The following is a 25,514-nucleotide window of genomic DNA, read 5'->3' on the forward strand; positions in this document are numbered from 1 at the left end:
CCAGGTTCCAACTTCCTTTTCTTCCTTGCAGCACTTATTGGTTTATACAGAACAATGATCATGAAGGTATGATCTCAGCAAGTAAGGAGGAGGGATTCATTAGAATGCCTGTGAGTAAGAGATACCATGAATATAGGAAATGATGGAGAAAGTGCAGATGCTGCTGGCTACAACAGTACATAGTGGTGGTAAGATAGTGACTGTCACGTAGTGTTAGAGTATTTACACAGGGAGACTGTGAGCCTAATGCAATTCTGCAAATAGCTAAGATATTCAGAAAGCAGCTAAAATGCCAGCTTATGGTTTCATCCACATAACTACCATGCTGATCTGAACTGTGGGATTGGTTGGCTGTATCTCAATTGGACACGAAGATCTTAAGGATAACTGAGGGCACTCAGCCAGTTTTAGTGTGTCTCCATGGGGTCTCCACTGCAGCCTCAGCAGGATTAAAACTGCTGCTAGGCTGGATTTACAGTTTAAAATAAACCATGGGCAAGTCCCAAGTTATTGCATCCAGGATCAATAGAAATCCATAGAGAAGCATCGTGTAACCATCCCTGAGGCTTCCTCATTCAGCCTGTGAAATTTTTTTTAAAACTGAATTCTTCAGCGAGTCTTCAGATATACAGTAGCATAGTATTTAGCCTGCTTCGTGAAAAAATGCCTGTGAAAAGATGCTGGTTTATAGTTACACCTTTACCTATATATTATTAGTTACAAGATTCATTTTTTACAGGGACAGGTTGAGGCAGTTTGGGGCCCTTAACACCATATTATAGATCCCCTGTGGCCCGGCACTGCTCTTGGGCTGGGAATGGCAAGGGCTTCTGTCCCTTCCGCTGGAGGCAAGGAGAATGATATGAGGCCCCTTTCTTCAACCCTGGAGTAACAGGGCTCACCGCTTCCCAGAAACATCTGGGGTTGCAGCAGAGGGTCTAAGACAGTGGTTCTCAACTTATTTATCATGCGGCCCACAATGTGTTACTTGGGCCACAGGGGTTGGGTGATGGGGCAGTGGCAGCCCAAACCCAGTCCCCCGACCTCACAGGGCCGGCCGGGAGCCCCGGACCTCACTATGCAGGCCAGCCTTTAGCATACAGCTGAGCTGGGCCACAGCTATGTGCTAATTGGGCTGCATGCAGGCCATGGGTTGAGAACCGTTGGTCTAAGATATAACACCTAGAGTTGGTGTTGAAAATGTCAATTTATTGAAACTAAAACTTTCCACAAAAACATATTTGTTTTGATTAAACTTTTTTCAGGAAGGTTTTTCAGGTTCAGAATGGAATTTCTGGTTGTGTGTTTGTGAGAGACTCCAGAATAGCAAACAGACCAGTGGCCGGGTACTCATCAGGGATGTGGAAGAATCAGGTTCAAGTCCTTCCTCCATATCAGGCAGGACTTGGCTCTTTCATATCTCTGATGAGTGCCCTTGCGACTAAGCTATACAGTCAATCTCTTTTACCCAATGAGTATTTAACTATTTATACAAAGTGGAGCAGCTCCAACAGGAGAGACAGACTCACTGAAGACCCAGGTTCAATTTGCTACTCCAAATAAGGCATAGCAGAGGTTTGAACATAGGTTTCCCACATCCCAGGTGTATGCCTAATGATTGGGCTAATGGCTATTCTGGGATGTGTCTCTCTGTTTCATTGTGAAAAATTTCTAATGATCAAAATTGCCTAAGTTTCACTCCTCATCGAAACAGAAACAAATTATGAAACCTTAAAATTTTTCACCAAATGGAATTTTTGTCCTTTTGGCCAGCCCTAATAACACACCAATCAGACGCATGATACAATTCTCTACTCTTAGAGCAATCATTTCAGGCCACCTGCATACTCAGGTAGATGTTACTATGTCAGTCAAAAGGACTAGTAATTTTGGTTGCTTTTTGTTTTAATGAAAGCTTAGATTTTTATGTAATCATGTGACTCCCAGAGCTGAGGTCCCAGACATAGGCCTAGAGTGCTTACATCTTAATCTGCCCAGATTCTGAATTGTGCTCAAAACATCTATGGAAATACCTGAGACGTATATCCTGGCATTGTGCCTGCAAAATACGCACATGCTCTGACCATCCTAAAATAAAGGCCCACTCAGACCATGCTTGAATAAAGTTTCAGGTTTAATTCTCTACTACAAGTGAACATATGTATTAGTTTGCAGATGTAAATGTACAGTTATATGTTCATTAATTTATTTTGCAAGAGGAACGTAGCTACCTAAGTTGTCTTTTTCAATAATATTTTTTACTGTTTGTAAACAATGTATTGTAGTATAATGATAAAATGTTTATCAGGCTCAAATTATTATTATTATATTTATTATTTAGCATGTATATGACTATGTAGTATTTATATTACTGAAGCACCCAGCGATCCAAATCGGGATTAGGATTCTATTGTACTGGTCACTCTCAGCACACATCCACACAAAGACACCGTCCCTGACTAAAGAGGACAAGTGTCTTATGACTGTCTCCCTTTTCCACCACCAAATATAAACATGTTATACACTTGCAACTTTTTATATACATGTTATACATCTGCAATTTGGAGGGGGTTGTTATAACTAAAAATGAGTGCCATCTGTCCCTCAGTATAGCCATAATTAATTGGCTGAATGGTCTATGGCAAGCAAAAAGTTAAGTTATATATCTGACCCTGTTTTGGTACCTTATAATCACCTCTGATGACTTAATTATTGTAAGAGGATGGGTTTCAGAGGAGCAGCCGTGTTAGTCTATATTCACAAAAAGAAAAGGAGTACTTGTGGCCCCTTAGAGACTAACCAATTTTATTTGAGAATAAGCTTTCGTGAGCTACAGTTCACTTCATCGGTTGAATGCATCCGATGCAGTGAGCTGTAGCTCACGAAAGCTTATGCTCAGATAAATTGGTTAGTCTCTAAGGTGCCACAAGTCCTCCTCTTCTTTTTGTAAGAGGATGGAGAGTCTTTGGAAAGTCTTCCATTAACTTCAATGGGTTTTGGATAGGTCCAGAATTACGTTAATTTCAAAGTAGGCACATCTTATACATAGATTTAGTAGTTTGTAGATCTCTTCAGTGATCATGTGGCAAAGAGATAGATAGCACATTGCAGTTTTTGTTGTTTATTTTTCTTCCACTTCATTACTTTGCTGTCGCTGCTCTTCCATTGCACAGATTTCAAGCACCTGGATAAAGCATATGAACCCAGTAGGGTTTTTCACAGACCAAAATGGTGTGCTTCATCCTGGGGTAATGTCTGTAAATCAAAGGTATAAAAAATCTAAAATCAAAATACTGTGTGTTCGCATAAGTTTACGATAATATGCAAGTGGATGAGTTAAAGCAAACTAATCCTGTCAGCAAAGAACTTGCCGAACAGTAGTGAAATAAATCAGAACCAAATAGTATAAAAGTCTGTGTGTTTACTTTTTAATCTTATCTTTGTTGCCTCCAACCGCCATAACCTAAATCTAAAATTGATGCTTCTAAAGTGCTTTCACTGCGGATCTGAATTAAAACCAAGGATAAAGAACAAATACTTAGTGATATTAATTCTGGATGCTGTCCAGCCTGAAAATCCTGTTCCTGCCAACTTCTTTGGGCCTCTGAGTTGCAGAGGGGAAAAGCCAGTACCCAGGGCCTGCTTCTTTGTGCATGACTAATCCATTCTCTTCCTAGTGCCCACCCCCATCAACTGAATTTCTGCTAAAAGGTTCAATCTAGTAAAAACAACATGTTTTCAAGGAGTGGAATATCTTGATTTCTGGTTGGCTCTATTTTAGTGTCTCTCTTTAATCGGCTGTTCTGGGGGAAGTAGGAGGGGGATGCAGTTGTGATATTTGAAGCTGCTAAAATTGATGCTTGCACATTTCAAACTGTTCTTTATAAGCCAGAAAGCTCTGATACTGTTGAACACTTTTTAAAAAGTGATCAGTTTCCTGGAGAAGGGTTCTTATAACCAAAGAGTAGCAGCTGTCTTCTAAGTAGTGCTGCTTGTACCACTTTTAAGGTTCCCTATAAGCCGTGAGGAGTGAGGTCAGTGAATATATCATACACTAAATCTAGTTTGTGTAGACTTTTATATTTATTAATATGGTATAAAAATGGAGCGTAAGTGCACAGGATGCTCATTTTATCAGTAAATTTGTGAGACCATTGAAGAATGGTATTTTCTATATAACTTTCTCTGTCATGGCTTATTTAATTTATTACAGTATAACGTTATTTACATGATCTGTCATCTTAAAAAGAGCAATATTCCTTTTATTTTTTTCTTTTAATAACCCAACAACATTAAGCTCTAGTGATTTAGAAACTCTTCCCTTACTAAATCCTCTGCAACTTTTCCTACATGCAATACATTTTCCTGACCTGTAAGACCGAATCCTGAATCAATGGAGCTCCATATGGGTAGTGCATCTGGGTGCAATGAATTAGAGGATTGGAGGCTAAATTCTTAATGAGTAGCAGTATCCAGTAGCACTCCAGGATTTAAGAATCCTTTCATTCATAGTATTTAAAGAAACTGAAGGTTGATGGAGAAAAGAGATCATTCTGCAAGTACATTTTTGAGAAATAATTTTTGATCAAAGATTGAACAAAAATTGCCTCTGTAAGAACATTTAAGTAGAAGCTTCCACTTATATCATTTTATCAGGTGGATAGTGCCAGGTCTTCCATGTGTTGTAAGGATAAGCAACTTGATAGACAATATTACCCAATAAATGCATTTGGAATACTGGATTGTGCATTCAGAATAACCAAGGCCGAGTCCTTGGTGTGTCAGTACAGTGATGCCTCATTTTAGGGAATTACACTGCACAAAAAAATAAACTGCCAGTGCATAGTTATGTAAATGTTTTCTATTCCACTGTCTATTTAAATTCCTGCAATTGCAAGTATTGCACACGTGCTTCTAACCGTTGGAACTGAATCTGTGTATAATGTCAGGTTTCAGAGTAGCACCCATGTTGATCTGTATCCAACATAAGAAGAAGAAAAGGAGTACTCGTGGCACCTTAGAGACTAACAAATTTATATGAGCATAAGCTTTTGTGAGCTACAGCTCACTTCATTGGATGCATGCAGTGGAAAATACAGGGCCTAATCACATTAGTCACACTATCAGAAGCTCGTTCACCAGCACATCTACCAATGTGATATATGTCATTATGTGCCAGCAATGCCCCTCTGCCATGTACATTGGCCAAACCAGACAGTCTCTACATAAAAGAATAAGTGGACACAAATCAGACGTCAGGAATTATAACATTCAAAAACCAGTCGAACACTTCAATCTCTCTGGTCACTCAATTACAGACCTAAACGTGGCAATATTACAAGAAAAAAACTTCAAAAACAGACTCCAACGAGAGACTGCTGAATTGGAATTAATTTGCAAACTGGACACCATTAACTTAGGCTTGAATAAAGACTGGGAGTGGATGGGTCATTACACAAAGTAAAACTATTTCCCCATGTTTATTTTTCCCCCCTACTGTTCCTCACACATTTTTTGTCAACTGCTGGAAATGGTCCACCTTGATTATCACTACAAAAGGTTTTTTTCTCTCCTACTAGTAATAGCTCACCTTACCTGATCGCTCTCATTACAGTGTGAATGGTAACAGCCACTGTTTCAAGTCCTCTGTGTATATAAAATCCCCCTACTGTATTTTCCACTGCATGCATCCGATGAAGTGAGCTGTAGCTCACGAAAGCTTATGCTCATATAAATTTGTTAGTCTCTAAGGTGCCACAAGTATTCCTTTTTTTTTTATATAATGTCAGTGTCTTCCAACTTCCACAATTGGCTATCCAACAATCCAATTTTCCTCTAATTAACTGATGACCAGTATGATACCATATGATACCATACTTCACCTTCTGTTGGACTGTAGCTCACGAAAGCTTATGCTCAAATAAATTTGTTAGTCTCTAAGGTGCCACAAGTACTCCTTTTCTTTTTGCGAATACAGACTAACACGGCTGCTATTCTGAAACCTGCTATTACGGGGGGGATTCTACACCAAAAAATTAAAAATTCTGCATATTTTATTTGTCAGATAATGCAATATAATCACACTGGTTTCAACTGTTTTGGTAATTTATTTAAACTACAAAACAGAAAAAAAGTCACAGTAACTATTCAGCATTTCCTAAACACATGAAAGTTAAGTTACAAACACTTGGTAACCAATACCCGCATTCCAGTTATTATCCTGAATTTTCATTTAAATTACATTACAGAACACCAAATAGCCACACCCACAAAAAAAGTCATTTTAAATTGCTCAGACTTGCACACATGACAGTCAGACAGTTTCGCTAATCATTGTTCTGGACCTGGCTGGGTACTTTGGGACGTGCTTGGTTCAGATTGTCCTGACATTTTATTGACTGCTTGGTAAATGTTTTATTTACCCTTAATTTTTTTTTAATGGCTAAGTAAAATAAATCCTGAGCTGTAATCTAACCACTGGGAAAAAAGTGAGAGAGCACATAGATCTTCCTAGCTGAATCCCTTACTGTAATTTATAAGGCTTTACATCACTCTGGCACTGTAGGGGCCTTAAAACTTTTACAGGTTTTATGTTCCTGGGGGAATTGATTGAGAATGGAAACAGTTAACTAACAATAGGAACATTAACAATGTTACTAGGCAGGCTGCTACATTTCTGCCTCACTGACAGAGCCTGCCTCTTGCATAATAAAATAATAAAAAGCCCTACCCCCTCCACCGAGCCAGAATAGTAAGTCAGAGGGACAGTCTCTCTCTCGCTTGCTGGAACTCGCACACGCCCAGCTCCTCCACCCCCTGACGGTGATCAACATCTCCCATGCAGGCACACATGCCCAGCCCCTCTCCCTCTGCAGTGATTTGCATCTCTGAGTCTGCTCCAGGCACACTGGAACAGACTTGCTGCCGGGGAAGAGGCATGTCCCCTCCGCCCCGTAGATTTCTTTCGCATTTTTCTGTGGGGGGAGGGGGCACAAAATATGTGGATCATATGAATTCTGTCAGCAGTACAATGCGAATGAGTAGGGTATTACTCTTTGTGAGTTTGGTTATGAAAATCTAGTCTTGAATTTATGAAGACTCACCACTCAGAACATAAATCACAGAATAACGATAAGCAATACTTCAGCACTAGCTTCTTAGGTTGGAAGCTATGGAATAGATTCCCATAGTCTTACACTGAGTGGTACCTTCTTAGTCCTCAAGTAATTGTTTGAAATTAGTGGGACTCCCTGAGGTTTTAGGTATTGCTCAACATGAATAAGGATATGAGAATTTGTTACCTAATTTTTAAGTATAATTTGTCCTTTATCTGAAGTGTTGCATCAGGTGATGTGTTTAAAATTCAGAGCTCATTTAAAATCTTCTGACTGTTCAGTAGAGAGGCCAAAACTGCACCATTCTTAGGGACGGATCATGACTTCAGGTGTGCTCCCACATGGGGGGAGAAAAACGTGTAGCAAGCCCACTTACTTCCCTATCTGTCCTATCCATACCACAATGGAAGTGCAAAGGAGAGAGAGGGGAGAGCCTTTATGCATCTGCTAGTTCCACTCCTGTACAGATATGTGAGAAGGGTAAAGGCCAAAAATAGGCTGATGCATATTACTTCACCTGGAGCAAGGATAGAGCCAGGAATCAGATTGTGCCTCTCAAAGACGCAGTCTGGTTCCTGGTCTGTGCTGGGGCCGCTTAGCTACACACATCCCATTACTCTGCTCTTGCGGCAGTGAGAAATCCATACAGACTTAACGCCCACAAGATAAAGTAGGTCACTGGATCAAAAATCACACAGAACTTCCAGCAGCTGCAATTTCAGGTCATTGAACCCCAACAGGGTCTTAAAATAAAGGATTAAAAGTTAAAATCAGACAATGTGAGTACTTATTCCAAGGAGCAAATTATTCCATTAGTTTTGGTGTGTAAGACCAGAAGGCCGTCTCTATAGTCAATTTTGGTCATAGTTCGTTTGTAATTAATAGATGTTGAAATGAACTTAAAAGAAAACACAATTGTATGTTTCTATATGATGCTTTTAAACAACAACAATATAAGTGAATGTGTGAAATATTTTTTCTCCAAATTTGATCAACTTTGAAATTTTTGTGAATCTTCCACACACTCTCTAATTTTTTTAAATCCACGACTGTCACTAATTTTTAATTAGTTGCTGAGAGTGCATGCACTGATTCTTGTATTTAGCTCTCCTCACATCCCCTCTAAAATTCAAAATACGTATTTGAGTTCTCACTTTTTATTTCCCAAATGCCAGCCTATAGCTTATCAAATGTTAATTTAACTTGTGGAATATGGTAGCCTAAGGAAATAAAATTATACATGTTTAGAGCAGAGAAACTCCAGGAAGAATGAGAAGTGCTGGTTATTACAGTGTCAGTATGCCCTCCTGTCATACTCGGACTGTGATTTAATCATGTCTTGTAAACTAAACAGGATAAGACCTGGTCAGTACTTGATTTGGGGGACTTCTGAAATAAAACCCAGTATGCTGCAGGAAATGGTGGCATAGGTGATTCAATATGTACATTCTTTTTTCTGGCTTAGTACTGAAGCAGTGACCCAATATGCTGTTTAGTGAGTTTAATGCTGCTAAAAAGAGGGTCTTTCAGATGAGTTTTAATACTGAGGTCCAGACCTTTTCTCATCATCAGAGAACCCCCAGTGCATTTCACAGGCATGGTCATGCTAGCCCAAGTGTTATGCCTGAATTTCAATTTAAACAATTACATTCTCCTTATCTGAAACACCTTTCTGTTGTTTCAGTCAGATAAGGAATTCTGGTTTGCTTCAATCGTGTCTTAAAAAAAACTGTGTTAGGGTACTCTGTTAACCATCTGTTACATTGTACACAATGACATATAAGTCTGTGGAATGCTTTGTGGCCCTCGTGGTGGAAGGCGTTAGCTATATAAATGTATAGGGTGACCAGCTGTCCTGTTTTTAAAGGGACAGTCCCGTATTTAAGCCCTCCTGTAGGTGTCCTAACTTCTTCTTAAAAACAGGCAAATTGTGCCATATTTTGTGTCTTTCTCCCCCTCCCCTCAGAGTACTGGCTGGTCTTGCTGCTAGCCAGATCCCTGCTCCCCTGCTGCCCACCCAGCAGTGCTGAGTGGAGGGGTGGGTCCAGACGCCGACGATGGGGATGGGTGTGCAAGGCTGGTGGCAGGGTGAAGATGCAGCATGAGGGGCAGGCCACTGCCCCCCGCTGGTCCGTCAATGCAACCCCCACTGCATGCCAGCTCTCGGCCAGCAGGGCCCTGTCCCATTTCCAGCCAGCACTGGCTGCGTGCTGCTGTGGCTGGTGAGTGTGGGCAGGCACCAGGCGGCTGCCAGTTACATGTCACCTCTTCTGCCACACATCAGCCCGTTACCTGCTCCCACTCTTGCTGACCTCTCCCTGCTTTGCCCCTTCGCACCCCCTCCCCCCGACGCCCCACAGACCGGCTGCTTCTCCATATCCCCACCGGCGGGATGCATCCTGCTCCCAATGCTGTGCAGACACCAGCAGCTGGTCAGAGTGCTCAGCTCACCAACAGCCTGGCCGGCAGGTTCCTTCCTCTCCAGCCCGGGGCACTGGCCAGGAGGAGCTGAGCCCTGCATGTGCCAAAGCCCCGCGCAGCCACTTCTGCTCCTCAGCTAGGCCGTGACTCCTACCCGCACAGAGCATGGGGCTGCTCTGTCCCCATGACACCCTCCTCTGCTGAGCCATCTCTCTGGCCAGGTTTGCTGAAGCCCCTGTAGTCAAGTTCCCTGGGCCCTGGTGCACATGCATCCTTAGGGCTTAACCCCTTCCTGCCTGCGCTGTAGCCGGGGTTGGGGGAAGGAAGGGAGAGGAGGCAGCTGGGTTATGTCAGTGCCAGTGGCCAGCAGCAGCCTGGAGGTGTTAGCTGCCTTTTGACACTGGGAGGGCACGAAGGAGCAAGCTGCTTCCAGCCACAGAGGGGCGGGGGGAAGAGATGAGCTCTGCGAAGACACGGGCCATGTCATCCCTTCCTCCATACTCCCACAGGTGGAAGCAGCTCCTGTCCCTTCCCTCCCGCATAGTGCCAAAAGGCTGCTGGCCACGTTCTGGTGTGAACCCTGGCAGAAATCTGGGGAGGGAGGGTATGTGACCCTGTGTGCCCCACCCTATGTTGCCTCAGGAAGATGTGGTGCCAGGTACCGGGACAGACGGGTCAGTTGTCCCGAGGGCGCAGCCAGGTATGGTGGGTGGAGAACGCCGGCAGGGAGGGTGGGATTGGTCGGTCACCCCTCCCCATGTGAGAGAGATGTACGATTGTATGTGTCACCTCTCCCCAGGTGTGTGTGGGGGTATGGGCGGGTATCACCCCTCCCTGTGTGAACCCTAAAGCTTTAAAGATCAGAAGGTAAATCAAAAATCCAACTATGCAGTATTTCTTTTTAACGGGGGCTCAGTCAACTTGATGTTAATTTGAACTGCATAGTTTTGTATTGCATAGTTCTGATTGATTGCCGTTGAACTCACTTGAATATGAGTAATTTTACCAGGTGTCCTGTATTCAGCATAGGGAAATGTGGTCACCCTATAAATGTAAGATGTTATGATCTAAATGTGTTTTTTATTTGCATGTCCTTCATTCTTTTTACCTGGCATGGTAACAGAATGTATAGGAAAACATCTTTTCCACATCTCATCTCTTGCTTTATCATAGCAAATGATTTGCATTCCTTGAGGTTGAGAGAAGCTGACTAACGGCTTGTCTATATGGGCAAGTTTCTGCACAGTAAAGCAGCTTTTTTGCACTCAGATTGTACACACTGCCACGCCACTTTGTGCACAGAAACTCCTCAGTTGCAGTACTGCAAAAAAAAAAACCCACCTCAATGAGAGTCATAAGGCTATTTGCACAGAAGCTCCATCGCTCCTTTGCCAGTGTAGACACTTGATTGCTTTCTGCACTGTAATTGGCCTCTGGAGCCGTCCCATAATGCCTCAAGTGACCTCTCTGCTCATTGAAGACATGCACCCCTCTACTGTCAAAGCTCCCTTTCTGACAGCCATTGCATGCTGTGCTGATCTGCTCTGGGATGCAAAGCAAACCATTAATGTGGAATGCTTATGCTGTTGAACACAGAGGCAGGGGTGTGTGTGTGTGTGTGAGTCTGAATGTGTGTGTGAGAAAGAGAGATTGCTGTGCAGAGAGCCCAGGGAGGGAGGCGGGGGCTGATGTCGGTGTTTCCCCTCCCCCTACCTCAGGATTGGTTGCTTCCTGCTGCTGTCTGAACTTACATGATAGCATGCTGACACGCTCTGTCCCTCCCAACACATTGTTTCTCTCCTCCTGTATTTGTAGGTTAATGGGAGTTGCTGGTGCTCAGAACTCTTGAAAATCTGTCCACTTATCTAAATAGCTAAGTGTGGATTTAGCTGCCTAATTTCAGGGACTGAAAAATATTTCCTTAATTTATATAATTTACTGTAGTGTTAATCTGTGTGCAGAACTCTGACAGTAAATATGACTGGTGATCTTAAATGCATATTTATCCATAGAGATAATGTGTATTCACAAATTCACCAATTATATATTGGTTTGAATCTAAATACATATCCACTAGTCAAAATGAATATTTGCCTGGGAGATCATTCTCTTGAAAAATAATGTAGGTAATATAACATTTTATGAAAAAAATGCCTTTTTAATTATGGAAAAAGCAAGGAAATAGAACAGTAAAACCCCTGGTGTATCAGATATCCAGATTTTGACATAAACTAATAAAACCCAGGAAATTGAAAGATAAAGTGGGTTATCTGTCCTTAATTCATCCTTTAAGAGAAAGAGAATCTGTCCTGTTGAGATAAAATCTTCTTATGAGGAATTTATTTTTAGATTGGCTGAGAATAATGCCCTAAGTATAATGCAAAACAAAAGTTATCAGAATTCTGAGCATTTTGATTCTTTCATGGAGCCATCCACCACCAATCCCCTGAGTCTATTAAAGAACGGACTCTTCATTTGGCTTATGGTGACATAACATCTGTAGGACTTGTGTTTATAGGTCAAATCGTGCACTCAGTTTTTCTATCAGTGATGCCATGGAGTTGAATGGATGCAGGGTTTGGCCCTACGTCATTAGCATATAATCCCTTCATTGGGATGCTACACTCCCTCCCATGCAGGTGGACAGGAAATGGGCAGGAAGGCATTGGGAAATGGCTAAGCCTTGGTTCTGCCCTCTCCCTACACACACATACACACCCGCCAGCCAGCACAGTTGAGCCAACACACGGTGTGGGAGTAGCTGCCACTAGTATACGACCAGAGCAGATTTCTTCATCCTGTAACTAGGGCCCTACCAAATTCATGGTCCATTTTAGTAAATTTCATGGTCATAGGATTTTTAAAACCTTAAATTTCACAGCTTCAGATATTTAAATCTGAAATTTCACAGTGTGATAACCGTGGGGCTCCTGACCCAAAAGGAGATCGCGGTGGTGTGGGGGGACGGGACACGAGGCTATTGTAGGGGGGTCACGATACTGCCAGTCTTCTTTCTGCACTGATGCTGGTGGCGGCTCTGCGCCTTCCGAGATGGACATCAGGAGTGGCAGCTGCCAGGTGGGCACCAAGCTCTGAATGTAGCACCACTGCCATCAGCACTGCAGACGTGAGGGTGGCATTGTGTGGTATTGCCATTCTTTCTTCTGCGCCACCAGCGGAGGTGGGGATCTGACCCAGCCCTGGGGCGCCCCCAGTCCTGCCTCTCCCTAGTGCTTGGGAGTTAAAGGGGCCTTGGGCTGGTGTGTGTGTGTGTGTGTGTGTAATCACAGCACCCCCCTGACCACAGTGCCCTGGACAGTCGCCCACATCACACACCAGTAAGTCCAGCTGTGACCCCCTGAAAAGTGACAACCCCCCGTGCCACAGTCACTTCTGTGCTGCTGCTGGCGGTGGCATTGCCTTCAGAGCTGGGTGCCTGGCCAGCAGCCACTGCTCTCTGGCTACCCAGCTCAGAAGGCAATGCAAAAGTAAGGGTGGCAATACTGCGACCCCTCCCCCCTCCCAGCCAGATTTCATGGGGGAGAGCAGATTTCACAGTCCATGACACGTTTTTCACAGCCGTGAATTTGGTATGGCCCTACCTATCACAGTGTACCAGTGAGGTGCCAGGGAGAAAATTGTGATATATTGAAGAACGGTGCCAGTCAGGAAAGTAACTTACATTGTGAGGTGCAGCAAAACCCTAACAAAATTGTCACAGTAGCAGTTACAGGCCCCAAACAAGATCAGGGCCCTGTCAGGCTAGATACCATCCGAAACCCATACTGAGAGTCTCTACCTGGACAACATTGTAATTTAGGGCTTGTCTACACTACCCGCCGGATCGGCGGGCACCAATGGATCCATTGTGAATCAATTTATCGCATCTAGTATAGACATGATAAGTCGACCGCTGAGCACTCTCCCATCTTCTCCGATACTCCACCAGAACAAGACGCGCAAGCGGAGTCGATGGGAGACAGTCAGCAGTGAAGACACCATGGTAAGTAGATCTAAGTACGTCGACTTCAGCTATGCTATTCACATAGTTGAAATTGCATATCTTAGATTGACCTTGTGCGGTAGTGTAGACAAGCTCTCATATAGATACGACAAGTATAGGAAGGGAAATAGGCACACAGAGGTGAAGTGCCCAACTTCACACATCAGGTCTGTGGAAAAGCCAGGAGTAAAACTCCAGTCTCCTGACTCCTAGTGCAGACCATCAGAATACATCAGACATGCCTTTTCCATAGGCAGTATTATGTGGATTGCATCCTTCTTTGAAAATTGTTTTAAAATAGAGTTAAACAGATGTGGTAAAGGTTTTTCTACGGAAAGGATATCATTCATTTTCATTTGAGAGTTTGTCTCAAAGACCTGTCATTAGTTTGATATTGAGCAAAGAACTGGAAAAAATATGCAGTAAACTGGAGAGGCAGAGAATAAGACTAAGCCGAAACATATTACACAGCAGGAATTCTGTTTTATTTGTTTGAATTGCAGCTAGTCTGTAAAGGGCAATCCGATGATCACATTGACCTGCAAATGGGTAATTACTTTTTGAGCATTAATTGAGGAGAAGAGCGTTCATTGTAGGCAAACAACTGCATTAGACAACAGTCATCTCCCACTCCCCCAGTGATGCCATTGATCTGCTGTTACCATCTCATACAGAGTCTGTAGGCTTTTAAAGTACATCAGATACATTCATTAGTGCTGACAGCATTGGATATTTTATTATGAGAAATGTTATTAACTCTAATATAATATCTCATCTTAAAGGAAACATCAGAATTAGCACAGAAGAAATAGACTTTCCCTCTCTCTCTCTCTCTCTCATATTATCACGTATATAGTTATAATGAGGTGGTAACTCCTCTATAATTACAATTGAGACAAGCTTTCTGGTTAACAGCCAGTTTTCCTAAGTGCTCTAAAATCCATGTTTACTCAGATTGCTTGAACATTGGTGTTCTTCATCAAAGGCATGGGGCAGGTTTAATGGTGCAAATTTAGAGACATAAATATAAAGCCTCAGTAATTTCCATGAGTGACTTAGAGAGCTGTAGGGAACTACTGATTTTCTCAAATGAGCAAGCAAGCAAATATTAGGGGGAGAGGGAGGGAATCATCCAAGCATAATGTATAACAAAATGTACTTCATTTATATAGTTTTAATTCTTCATCATAACTTCATGTTATACTAGTAAATGTCCTATCTTTACTGTCTTTGTAATGATAATGTCAACGCAATATGAGACCACATTACCTGTATTCTAAGAAGTTCAGGGATACCATTAATTTTTGAACTGGAATTATAGGGTATGCAGATTAGCAGGATTCTGTTACGTTTGTGTGCGTGTCTGTCACAGACCTTTCTAATTATCTCATTACCACAGGGTCTAGACACCACATCCCCACCTGTTATTGCATGTAACACATTGCCAAATGGCTGGCCCACATAGAAATGGTAGCCTGAATCCTGGTATCATTGAAATCAATGGCAAAACTCCCATTGACTTCATTGGTGCAGGATCAAGCCATCAGAGAATACAATTCAAACCTAGGGGAGAGAGTCCTTTGTTCAAGTGGTACTGCCTTGTGCTTTTGCTGCAGGAGGTCAGGGATCTGTCCCTGTTGACTGTTGTAGTTTTGCTACATATGCATCTATTAATATTGTAGAAAATGTAGTATGATGTTTTATTGTACTGTTTGAGAAATAGTGTGTGACCTTGTGATATATGACAAAGGGAAGTAGATAAGTTTGTGCATGCTACTTTTACTGTGGCATGTCCTGACTTTAAATGGGAAAACCCCTACATTAAGATTTAAAGCTTCATGGATAAAGAGTAAAACATCCAGATATACCAGAGTTAAAGTGAAACCTTAGCTCTGTCACCTTATGCGTAGGCATTATGATTCAGTATTTCATTTCAAGATCACAGGCTGTTTTTTCAAATACCAAAACTAAATTTACAAAACACAAGACCACATTTCAGGCCTTCACAAAGACACAAAATGAAGTGCATTTTCCCCCTTTCTGGGTCATTTTTAAATGGTTATCCAGTTTGGGGGCTAAATCTTGATATAGATTATGCCAGATTAAGGGCCTCATAAACCAGAGACAAGTTTCTTAAAATATGGCTTTATTTCTAAGGCTTAATAAGACATTGGTCTTTTAGAATCCACACACAGATCTCCCATACCACATACAAAAAATGAGGTCCACAACACCATCCTCCTCCCCACCCCCCAACCTCCATGTATAACTCTCCCTGGTGGCTCTGTGGATTGGAGGTTGGGGCAGACCTATTTCATTACCCTTGCACCTATCTGAAACTGCAGAGGAAAATGAATCTATCAAGGGACTATACCAACTTTCCTATAGAGGTCCATTCTTGCTGTGGAACTTCCTTACAGGGGAACCCCTTGCAGGGATACAACAGAACTGTGGTGCTAGGGATTTAGGGCAGAGATGCAAGAGACTCAGATAATATAGAGGAATATAGCCACCCAGCGGAACCTCAAGATCCACAGGGTTTAGGGTGAGATCCCTCAATTTCTTCTGTGAGATGGCAAATCACACCTAGCCTCTGTGTGATCTCTAAACAAGCCAGGTTTAGAAGAAAATCAGTGCAATAGTTCTAAAATTTTGAATGTTTAAATGTGACAAACCAGTTTTCAAAACTCAATGGGAGTTATAGGTACTCAGCACCTCTGATGATCAAGCCCTGAAGTGCAAATCCTGACCTTAAGTGAGCTAAGGGCCCCCTACCAGCAGAACCAGAGTAAGGCAAAATTTGCACAAGGGGATACCCATATATAATGTATATAACTCTGTCTTGTATTTTACTTACTGCATATTATCTCTGCAAGCTCAGATAATAGCTTTCAAAGCAAGTACTCCCTTTTACATATTGGAGCTGTGAAACATTTTTCATAAACTCTTTACTGGCCAGTGTTTTTTCCAAGTGAATTTATAAAACTGTAAAATGAAATATTTTATATCATATTAAGGCACCATTGTAGTCCACTGCCATGTCTATATGCACAGAGAAGTGGCTAGAAATAATGACCACAGAAGTTAGCACTAAATGTTTCTCTAAGAAGCTCTGAACTTTAATCATATTTAAGGTATTGAGGGTGAATGACACTAGGACTGTCGATTCATCTTATTCAATGGAAGCTTAAGGAAAAAACTAATAAACATAATTTAATGTGTAAGTATTTCCTTCCCCACAATCCCTGTGGTTTTAGCTATGATTATAGCAAACTTACTGCTATGAATGATGGGTTTCCTCAGTGTGATGGAAACTCTGTAGGTCATCAGCAGCAGTATGTGGAGATGTATTATATACCTCCTGGTGCTAAATGACCGGGTCGTGTATGGGATGACTATAGCCTCCTCTAATCCAGAGTTTTATTATCCTGGTTCTAGTCCAGAGCTTGGAAACTTAGTTGGCAAAACCCTTCTGCTGAGCTTTTGGGCAAATCGTTTCACTCTCACTTTAAAATCCTCTATCTCCACACATTTCTAGGAATGTGCATGATGCTGGTGTACATATTTATTAGTATTCCGTAACAGTAGGATTTTACAAATGGCATAAAATCCATGAAAATAAAAAGGCAAGAGTATAATTGTACTGTGTGGGGCTTTAATAAATATTAGACACTGATCCTAGGGTGTGGTAAATTTCCATTAGTTACACCTAATAAGTTGATGCTGTGCGTTTATCCAGGTCTGTGGGGACAACCAAAATGCTTACACAGTATAATCCCCTGCTGCTTTCTTTTGCTGTTTTGCCAAATATAAGTTTTTAAAAACTGTTTTAGTCCCCGTTGCCTGCTCACTCCAACTCTAATCAAGGCCCATTGTGTCATACTAAATGAATGCACCAATAGGAATGACTTCATTTTACTCTGTGAGGTTCAGAGCAGGCTCTGTATGGTGGAATAGGATTGTCAAACAATAGAAGCCAGGAGCAGAAGAGGCTGCTGAGTTGCAGGGCATCTTCTATAGATTATTGTTTGAAATCCAGCTGTGATTTATAAGCATAAGGGATTGCATATCTTCATAGTTTGGCTTGACCTAATGAAGAATGACCATATCCCCAGCTTTGCTAGTTGGTGGACAAAAAGTATACATGTTTGTTATGGTGCAGAGGTCAGGATGGACACTTGCAAAATAGGAGATGAAAAGGTCAGCCAGGAAATACCCTAGGGTCTCTTCAAAGTATGTTGTAAACTGTTCACTCAAAATTATTTATCTTTAGCCTCTGCCTTTGTTCAGAAAATAGAGAGCTGTAGACTTGTTTCTTGTTACTGGGCTGAATTCTCCCCTTCATTACCCCCTGGAAACATCAGTTAAGTGAATGATGATACATGGATGTAAGTGAGTGGAGAATTTGACCTAGAAGCGCTGTCACTGTTGGTTGCTTGATCCGGAGCTTCTGATGCCAGGTGGGACTTCAAAGAAGAACACTATGTTCAGTATCAAGAGAGGTGTCCTTTATTTTTTGAATGAGTTTCTGTTAAATCACTAACCATGGAGAAAGGTGCAGCATAGCTGCAAGACAGTTAAACCAAGTATACCTGTGGTTAGCCCCAAGAAACTTTCCTAAAAACAATAGGAAATATAGGGCTGTAATAAGGGTGAAATGTGGCTCACAATCTAACACAGATTTTTTAGAAGAGCTCTCAAATCATGCTTCCCTTTGCAAGCGTTTTTTATCCTTTGACTCACCTAACCATATGGCATCCAAAGATATAAACTGCTATATGACCATTTTCAGAATATGGACTGGTCACAGGATTTGCCATAACTGATCAAACCAAGAGCACACCGATTATGGTATTCTTTTCCAATGGTGGTCAGTACTTAGTACTAATACTGATCTGACATCCAGATTTTTAATGCTTAGCTCAAAAAATTGAAACCACTGTCACCATGGTTTTCCCCAGCAGCTATGTAAATCTTGAGTCTTGTCTGCAGTAGGAAGCTTACCCGGATGGAGGATGTTTTCATCATGGTTTTGGAAGTGCTGAAAAACTTCTCATTTATACTCTGATCAGTATCAGTTTAGCTATACCATCACTGAAACCATTGCCAGCAATAGGTAATTTTCCTAGTCCAGACAAAGCTTATATGTCTCTAAGACATCATCATTGTTGGACAGTTCCTAGAGATCCTGTATTTTAGAGCTAAATGTTTCATTTTATGAAAGAGCAAATTCCACTATGTAATCACATCTTAGATCATATAATGTTCAGCACCTAAATTATCCTGAGCTGCTTTCAGGCAGTCAGTGTGCTTTGCAGAGCAATGTTCACAGAAATTTCAGGTAGCAGTGACAACATCATTTGCTACCGTGCACTTCTTTAAGGCACTAGCCATAACTACATTTAACTTGATTGCAAATCAGCAGATTGGATTGTGGTATCCTTGGCTGAATGCTTTTACCGTGTAGGTCACAAAGATACAAACTTTAAATGAAGCAACTGAAAGGCAAGTAGCATTTCACTAAAAAAATCTTCCAGGATATCAGCTGAAATAGGGATCTGTTTCACAGTGGCCATGTTAACGGACCCAGAGTATAACTAGGAGAGAAAACAATAGAAAAGTAGAAATATAAAAGAGAGGATGGCCAACTGAGAAGACCCTGAGTCATAGTTGTCTGCTCTTAACTCTATCACATTTCTAGTGAATTATGCCATCTTGAATCTCTTTGCTTTGTCTACATGGGAAGGTTTTACCAGTGGTACTGATATAGTTGTACAGATTTAATTTGTTTGTTTTTTAACCCTCTTCCCAAGCAACATAAAATAAATTGGGAAAACACCCTTCTAATGGAATAAAAATGTTCACATAGTGTTTATATGTGTATAGTTGTATTGGTTTAAATTCACAACTTTAGTTAGATGGCGAAAACTTTCCTGTAGAGACATGACTTTTTACAAGGTTTTCCATTCCCTTTTTTATACCTCATACTGAGCAGAAAAAAGTAGCTCTTTTGGGGATCTGGTAACGGATCAAGCAGATAAGAATCCTTGTTCTTCTCCAATAGAAAAAGCATAGGGGGAGATTGAAAGCCATCAATTCCAGAATCAACTGTACTATTGCCTGCTCAGTGGGATGGGCATGTATTTTGCAGAGATTTTTTTGGAATATTTCCATATGAGGTTTACTGGAAAGAATAATGATAGGTTCTGATACAGGATTCTGAATATCACAATATTTGTGGTACTTCTAATTCATTGTACACATGCATAAGTCTATAATCTAAGGTAATGAATATCACAGCAAAAGTCTTGTGGCTGAAATCTGATTTATGTTTTATATTCTAGTTAAAAGTGTTATAGAAGGATGATGGAATGATTTATGAAAAGTAGGTGATCAGGTCCTCTTAAATTACACTGTAATTTACAGAACTTGAAACGAGCGTTTGGCCTATTTAATGATCCTCAAACAATAATATAAATGCACTTTTCACTCATATGAATTTTGAAACTATGCTGAATATTAACATTCAATGTATTTTGTTTATATGGAGGCCTGGTCTAACTAGAAAATTAGGTCAGTTTAACTATATCGGTCGGGGTATGAAAAATCCACACCCCTGAATGGCATAATTAAGCTGACCTAAGTCCCTGTCAGAAGAATTCATCTGTCAAAGTAGCTACTGCCTCTCAGGAGGTGGTTCTATGCTAATGGGAGTGTGTACACTGTAGCGTTTTAAGTTTAGACAAGCCCTGAGATATTTTAAAGTGGAGACAAAGCATATATTTCTGGTATATCAGCCTACAATTATGTGGCCGCCTTAGCTACCAACTGGAAAAAGCCATCAAAAAGACATGCTATTAGCCATCGTGGTTTCTTCTGAGTACATTAGGGCATTTCTAGATGACTTTATACCTGGGCAGTCTTACTGTGTAGTCAATCGGGGCTCTGCAGTGTTGGGTTATTTATGTTTGGTGGTTTGCATTATTTTATATACTGTGAAATTATATGTATTATTTTAAAGCTCTGCCATCTCTGCTTGTCTTCTTTTGAGGGAGGGGTTTTATGGTCTCTGGTGGGAAGCCTTTTGTTAAAAAAAAAGTAGTAAATAAAGGAATATTCTTGCTTCCTTGTCAGCTTTCATAGAACTTTATTGCTAATGTTACATTCCTGTTCCGTAAGAGGGGCGAAATAGTTGTGGTAATAATGAAGATTCCCAATGTGTACTGAGTTGATTTAAGAGTATGGGAAAATATTCCAAAGTATGCCAGCTGTAAAAGGATGTATAGATTTTCAAAATCATTGCAAAGCAGCAGATACTTTGATGTTTTAAAATTCTTTCTAAATACTTGTTTTTTGCAGTCCTGACAGTGAAGCCTTTTGACTTTTTAAGTGACCTAGACAATGCATTCTGTGCCCTCTGTATATGCCATTAGTGCAGAAAATGCAACCTTGTTTCTTTTTATCAGTAGAAAAAAGTGCTGTTCTCAAAAGATACTTTTGCTGTGTGGGGTCTTTAACTTGTTTTATGTACAAAGCTCACTACAATGTTTCCTGTTGTGCTTTTTCCTAGAATGGCTTCACTCCTTTATACATGGCAGCTCAAGAGAACCACATTGATGTGGTAAAATATCTGCTGGAAAATGGAGCCAACCAGAGCACTGCTACCGAGGTAAAGCACATACTTCTTTTCTAGAGACTTTCTGTTATTTTTCTTTCCCTCATGACCCAGATGGTTTTAGAATGAGCATGATTTTCAAACCAAATATTTCCAAACTTTGGACCAGATTGTGCCATTGTGATCTGTATGTGATTTTTTCTCTTTCCGTGTGTGGGGAAGGGCGAGGGGGGGGTGGTGGTGGTGGAGGAGAATCAGTTGTCTTCACAGTGCAGTTCCTTCTTCCCCATGCTTGGAGTCATGAAAAACCCTCTTTGAATCTAGGTGTGAAATTATGGCCCAATTGAAGTCAATAGAAAAATTCCCTCTGACTTCCATGGGGCCAGGATTTCACCCTAGAATCTATATATTGGTCATGCAGTGTACTGTCCACCCACCAGCCCCAGAGGGAAAATACAGAAAAGTTAATTAGCCATTTTGGGGATGTTCCTACAGCAGCATCTAGGAGAGGAAGATGTGGCAGCTTGGCTTCACTGGAGCTGCACAGCAAGAGGGCTGGTCTGAAGAGTACATAATGCAGAAGTACAAGGTTTTTGGTGAAACTTTGTGCCTCCAGCAGATTCTGTGACATGCCCACCCTCTTCACCAAGGCAAAAATGCCATGCATGCTTTTCTACCCTAATGACCACATGGTGTGATCTGGGGAAGAATCAGCAAGGGGAACTTTGCAAAGTTTTCCTTCCACTATACCATGTAGTGGGTTTTCATTGGGATGGAGTGGTCTGGAACCTTGATTCAGTCCCTTTCTGAGCTAGAGCAAAATGTGTGAATGTTTTGTGTGTTCCATAACTAGGACTATGAGAAACATGTCTTGAAATATATATAGCAAGTCTTGTGTTGACAAAGAATAGCATTGCACCTAGGCTGTCAGATCCTGCCTCTCAGAGCTAGTTCTCCTTGTGTTAGGAGTCTCCTGAGTTCAGCATGTGCTCATCTTGGGTTCTAATGGGGTCTCACAAAATGAAACCGAGAAAAACAAACAAATATACAGAAAAATAACATTATGAGACAGATTATCTCCTGTGAGTTAGCTCTGCTCGGGGAAGGATAGTGCAGAATGGGCCTCACTGAGCCGATCAGGGTTCTCTGATTCTGAGGTTTGTGCCTGGCTTGTTGAAGTAGTCAGTGTTTCTAGGTGTGATTTAATATAACTGGGAAACCAGATACACAACTCTAATGAGGATACAGACTCACCAAGCAGCATGCTGCTTCATCTTCAGATAATACATATTTGCCTACAGATCACAAGTATAAGTACACAAAAGTCTGATACTCGAGCCCTGGTTCTGAGCTCAGTTAAAGGGGTGTAAATCTGGATAAACTCCACTGATTTCCGTACAGTTACTGCAGATTGACACCAGTGCAACTGAGATCAGAATCTGGCCCTAAGAATATAGAAATTGAACCATGGGACCCTTCACTTCTTTCCCCAAGATCTGTAAATCAGAGAAGTTTTAGGCAATGAGCAAAACTCATATATAACACACTTTGTGTTCACTCTATTTCCCATTGTTCTCTTGATACCAAATACCACTTTCCTCTGTCTCAGAAAACTAAGTGGACAGCTGTTCTGTAAAGCCTGTCAACTTTATTACTGCTCTTTCATATATAACTATTGTGCAGTGTGAAACAGTAAAAGGAAACCTTCCCTTCCCCCATTTTCATTGCTTTTCTCACCCATTCCTTCTTTTGCTTGCACTTGTTACCTTTCTTCCAATCAGTATGGAAACTCACCCACTCTGGGTTACCTTGGCCAATGAACTGATTTGAAATAGTGTTGCATTTATGCTTGCTTACTTTGCGCTATAGCCAAACAGCTGCCTTACTATCCCTTCATTCAACGGATACTGTATCACTTGACGATGGCTCCTAAAATTATCTTTTCTGTGACCTGCATTGATTGAGATCATGTTACCATTGCAGCTTTTCTGAAATATGAAATCCTGTGCGATTGCCAGGCAACTTGGCAGAAACAGTGTTTCCAAATCACAACAGAGTTTTGGGACTCTCAAGATCTAAGCCTAGCTAAAAGTTCCTAATGACCTGCTTTCAGTCCTCCACAGAACTGCTTTGTATTTTCTGTGATCAGGTTTGTTGTAAATTCATTACCTTAGGGAATCTGGAGGCCAGTACCGTTACAATTAATCTACAGATGGGCCTGAACTCAAGCTGTGGATCAAAATATCCTTGGAAATCATAGATAGGTTTTTATCCAGGGTTTCATATCTGACTCTCTTCTGGCTTTTGCATTCTAAACCTGGTAAATGCCAATTTCATCTTCTGGAGTTTGGAAGGTGAAGTCATGCTCAGTTCAATCCCGTGGAAAGGTTCCCAAGATATTTAGTTCCAGCAGAGAAGGCTAGTTCACCCAGGGAGTGGACTGAGTTCCCGCCTGCTCCCTCATGTGTGTTGATTCTGGCTGGTGACCACCAATGGAAAAAAACTAGGGCTGTCGATTAATCACAGTTAACTCACCCGATTAACTAAAAAAAAGTAATCATATTTAAAAAATTAATTGCGATGAATTGCACTGTTAAACAATAGAATACCAATTGAATTTTATAAAATATTTTTGGATGTTTTTCTACACTTTCAAATATATTGATTTCTATTACAACACAGAATACAAAGTGTACAGTGCTCACTTTATATAATTATTTTTTATTACAAATATTAGCACTTTTAAAATGATAAAATAGTATTTTTCAGTTCACCTCATACAAGTACCGTAGTGTAATCTCTTTATTGTGAGAAATGTAGATTTACAAATGTAGATGTATTTTATTACATAACTGCACTCAAAAACAAAACAATGTAAAACTTTAGAGCCTACAAGTCCACTCAGTCCTACTTCTTGTTCAGCTAAGACAAACAAGTTTGTTTACATTTACAGAAGATAGTGCTGCCTGCTTCGTATTTACAATGTCACCTGAAAGTGAGAACAGGCATTCGCATGGCACTTTTGTAGCCACCGTAGCAAGGTATTTACGTGCCAGATATGCTAAACATTTTGTATGCCTCTTTATGCTTCAGCCACCATTCCAGAGGACATGCTTCCATATTGATGATGCTCATTAAAAAAATAATGCATGAATTAAATTTGTGACTGAACTCCTTGGGGGAGAATTGTATGTCTCCTGCTCTGTTTTACCTGCATTCTGCCATATATTTCATGTTATAGCAGTCTCAGATGATGACCCAACACATGTTGTTCATTTTAAGAACACTTTCACTGCAGATTTGACAAAACACAAAGAAGTTACCAGTGTGAAATTTCTAAAGATAGCTACAGGTTTAAGAATCTGAAGTGCCGTCAAGAATCTGAGAGGGATGAGGTGTGGCGCATGTTTGCAGAAGTCTTAAAAGAGCAACACTCAGATGTGGAAACTACAGAAACTGCACCACCAAAAAAGAAAATCAACCTTCTGCTGATGGCATCTGACTCAGACGATGAAAATAAACATGCATCGGTCCGCTCTGCTTTGGATCGTTATTGAGCAGAACCCATCATCACCATAGATGCATGTCCTCTGGAATGGTGGTTGAAGCATGAAGGGACATATGAATCTTTAGCGCATCTGGCACATAAATAACTTGCGATGCCAACTACAACAGTGCCATGTGAACGCCTGTTCTCACTTTCAGGTGCCATTGTAAACAAGAAAGCAGGCAGCAGTATCTCCTGAAAATTGTAACCAAACTTGTTTATCTGAGCGATTGGCTGAAGTAGGACTGAGTGGACTTGTAGGCTTTAAAGTTTTATATTGTTTTATTTTTGGATGCAGGTTTTTTTGGTACATAATTCTACATTTGTAAGTTCAACTTTCATGATAAAGAGATTGCACTACAGTACTTGTACTAGGTGAATTGAAAAATACTATTTTTTTTGTTTTTGTCATTGCAAATATTTGTAATAAAAATAAGTATAAAGTGAGCACTGTACACTTTGTATTCCGTGTTGTAATTGAAATCAATATATTTGAAAATGTAGAAAACATCCAAAACTATTTAAATAAATGGTATTCTAGTATTGTCTAATAGCGCAATTAATGCGGGGGGGGGGGGGCGGGGGAGGAGGGAAGAGAGATGGTAGTCTGTCCTGGTAGTCCCATTGAAATAGCACTTGGAAGCAATCAGCAACTGGTATTAAGTAGAGCACTGTGGTGCTTAGTAATGCTCTCTTCTGAGACAGAATGAGAACCCCAAGACTGGGAGGATGTTGTAAGAAGAAGCAACACAGAGGGGAAGTGCTAGGGAAGAGGCAGAGGCAGAAGGGTGGATTGCCATAGTTTTGTTTCAG

At 41.0% G+C, this 25,514-nt stretch overlaps 1 protein-coding gene across 9 annotated transcripts in view; it reads left to right on the forward strand.

Annotated features, from left to right (window-relative positions):
- Positions 1-25,514, forward strand: part of ANK2 (ankyrin 2) — a 589,776-nt gene that overhangs the window by 388,929 nt on the left and 175,333 nt on the right. For all 9 annotated transcript variants that reach the window (XM_084626827.1, XM_084626832.1, XM_084626829.1 and 6 more), the window contains one exon: positions 21,110-21,208. In XM_084626827.1, coding sequence (XP_084482953.1) covers positions 21,110-21,208 — 99 coding nt within the window. The remainder of the gene's footprint in view (positions 1-21,109; positions 21,209-25,514) is intronic.

This window comes from Lepidochelys olivacea (assembly GCF_965140295.1).
Source record: "Lepidochelys olivacea isolate rLepOli2 genome assembly, chromosome: 4".
In the NCBI taxonomy this organism is placed as follows: domain Eukaryota; kingdom Metazoa; phylum Chordata; order Testudines; family Cheloniidae; genus Lepidochelys; species Lepidochelys olivacea.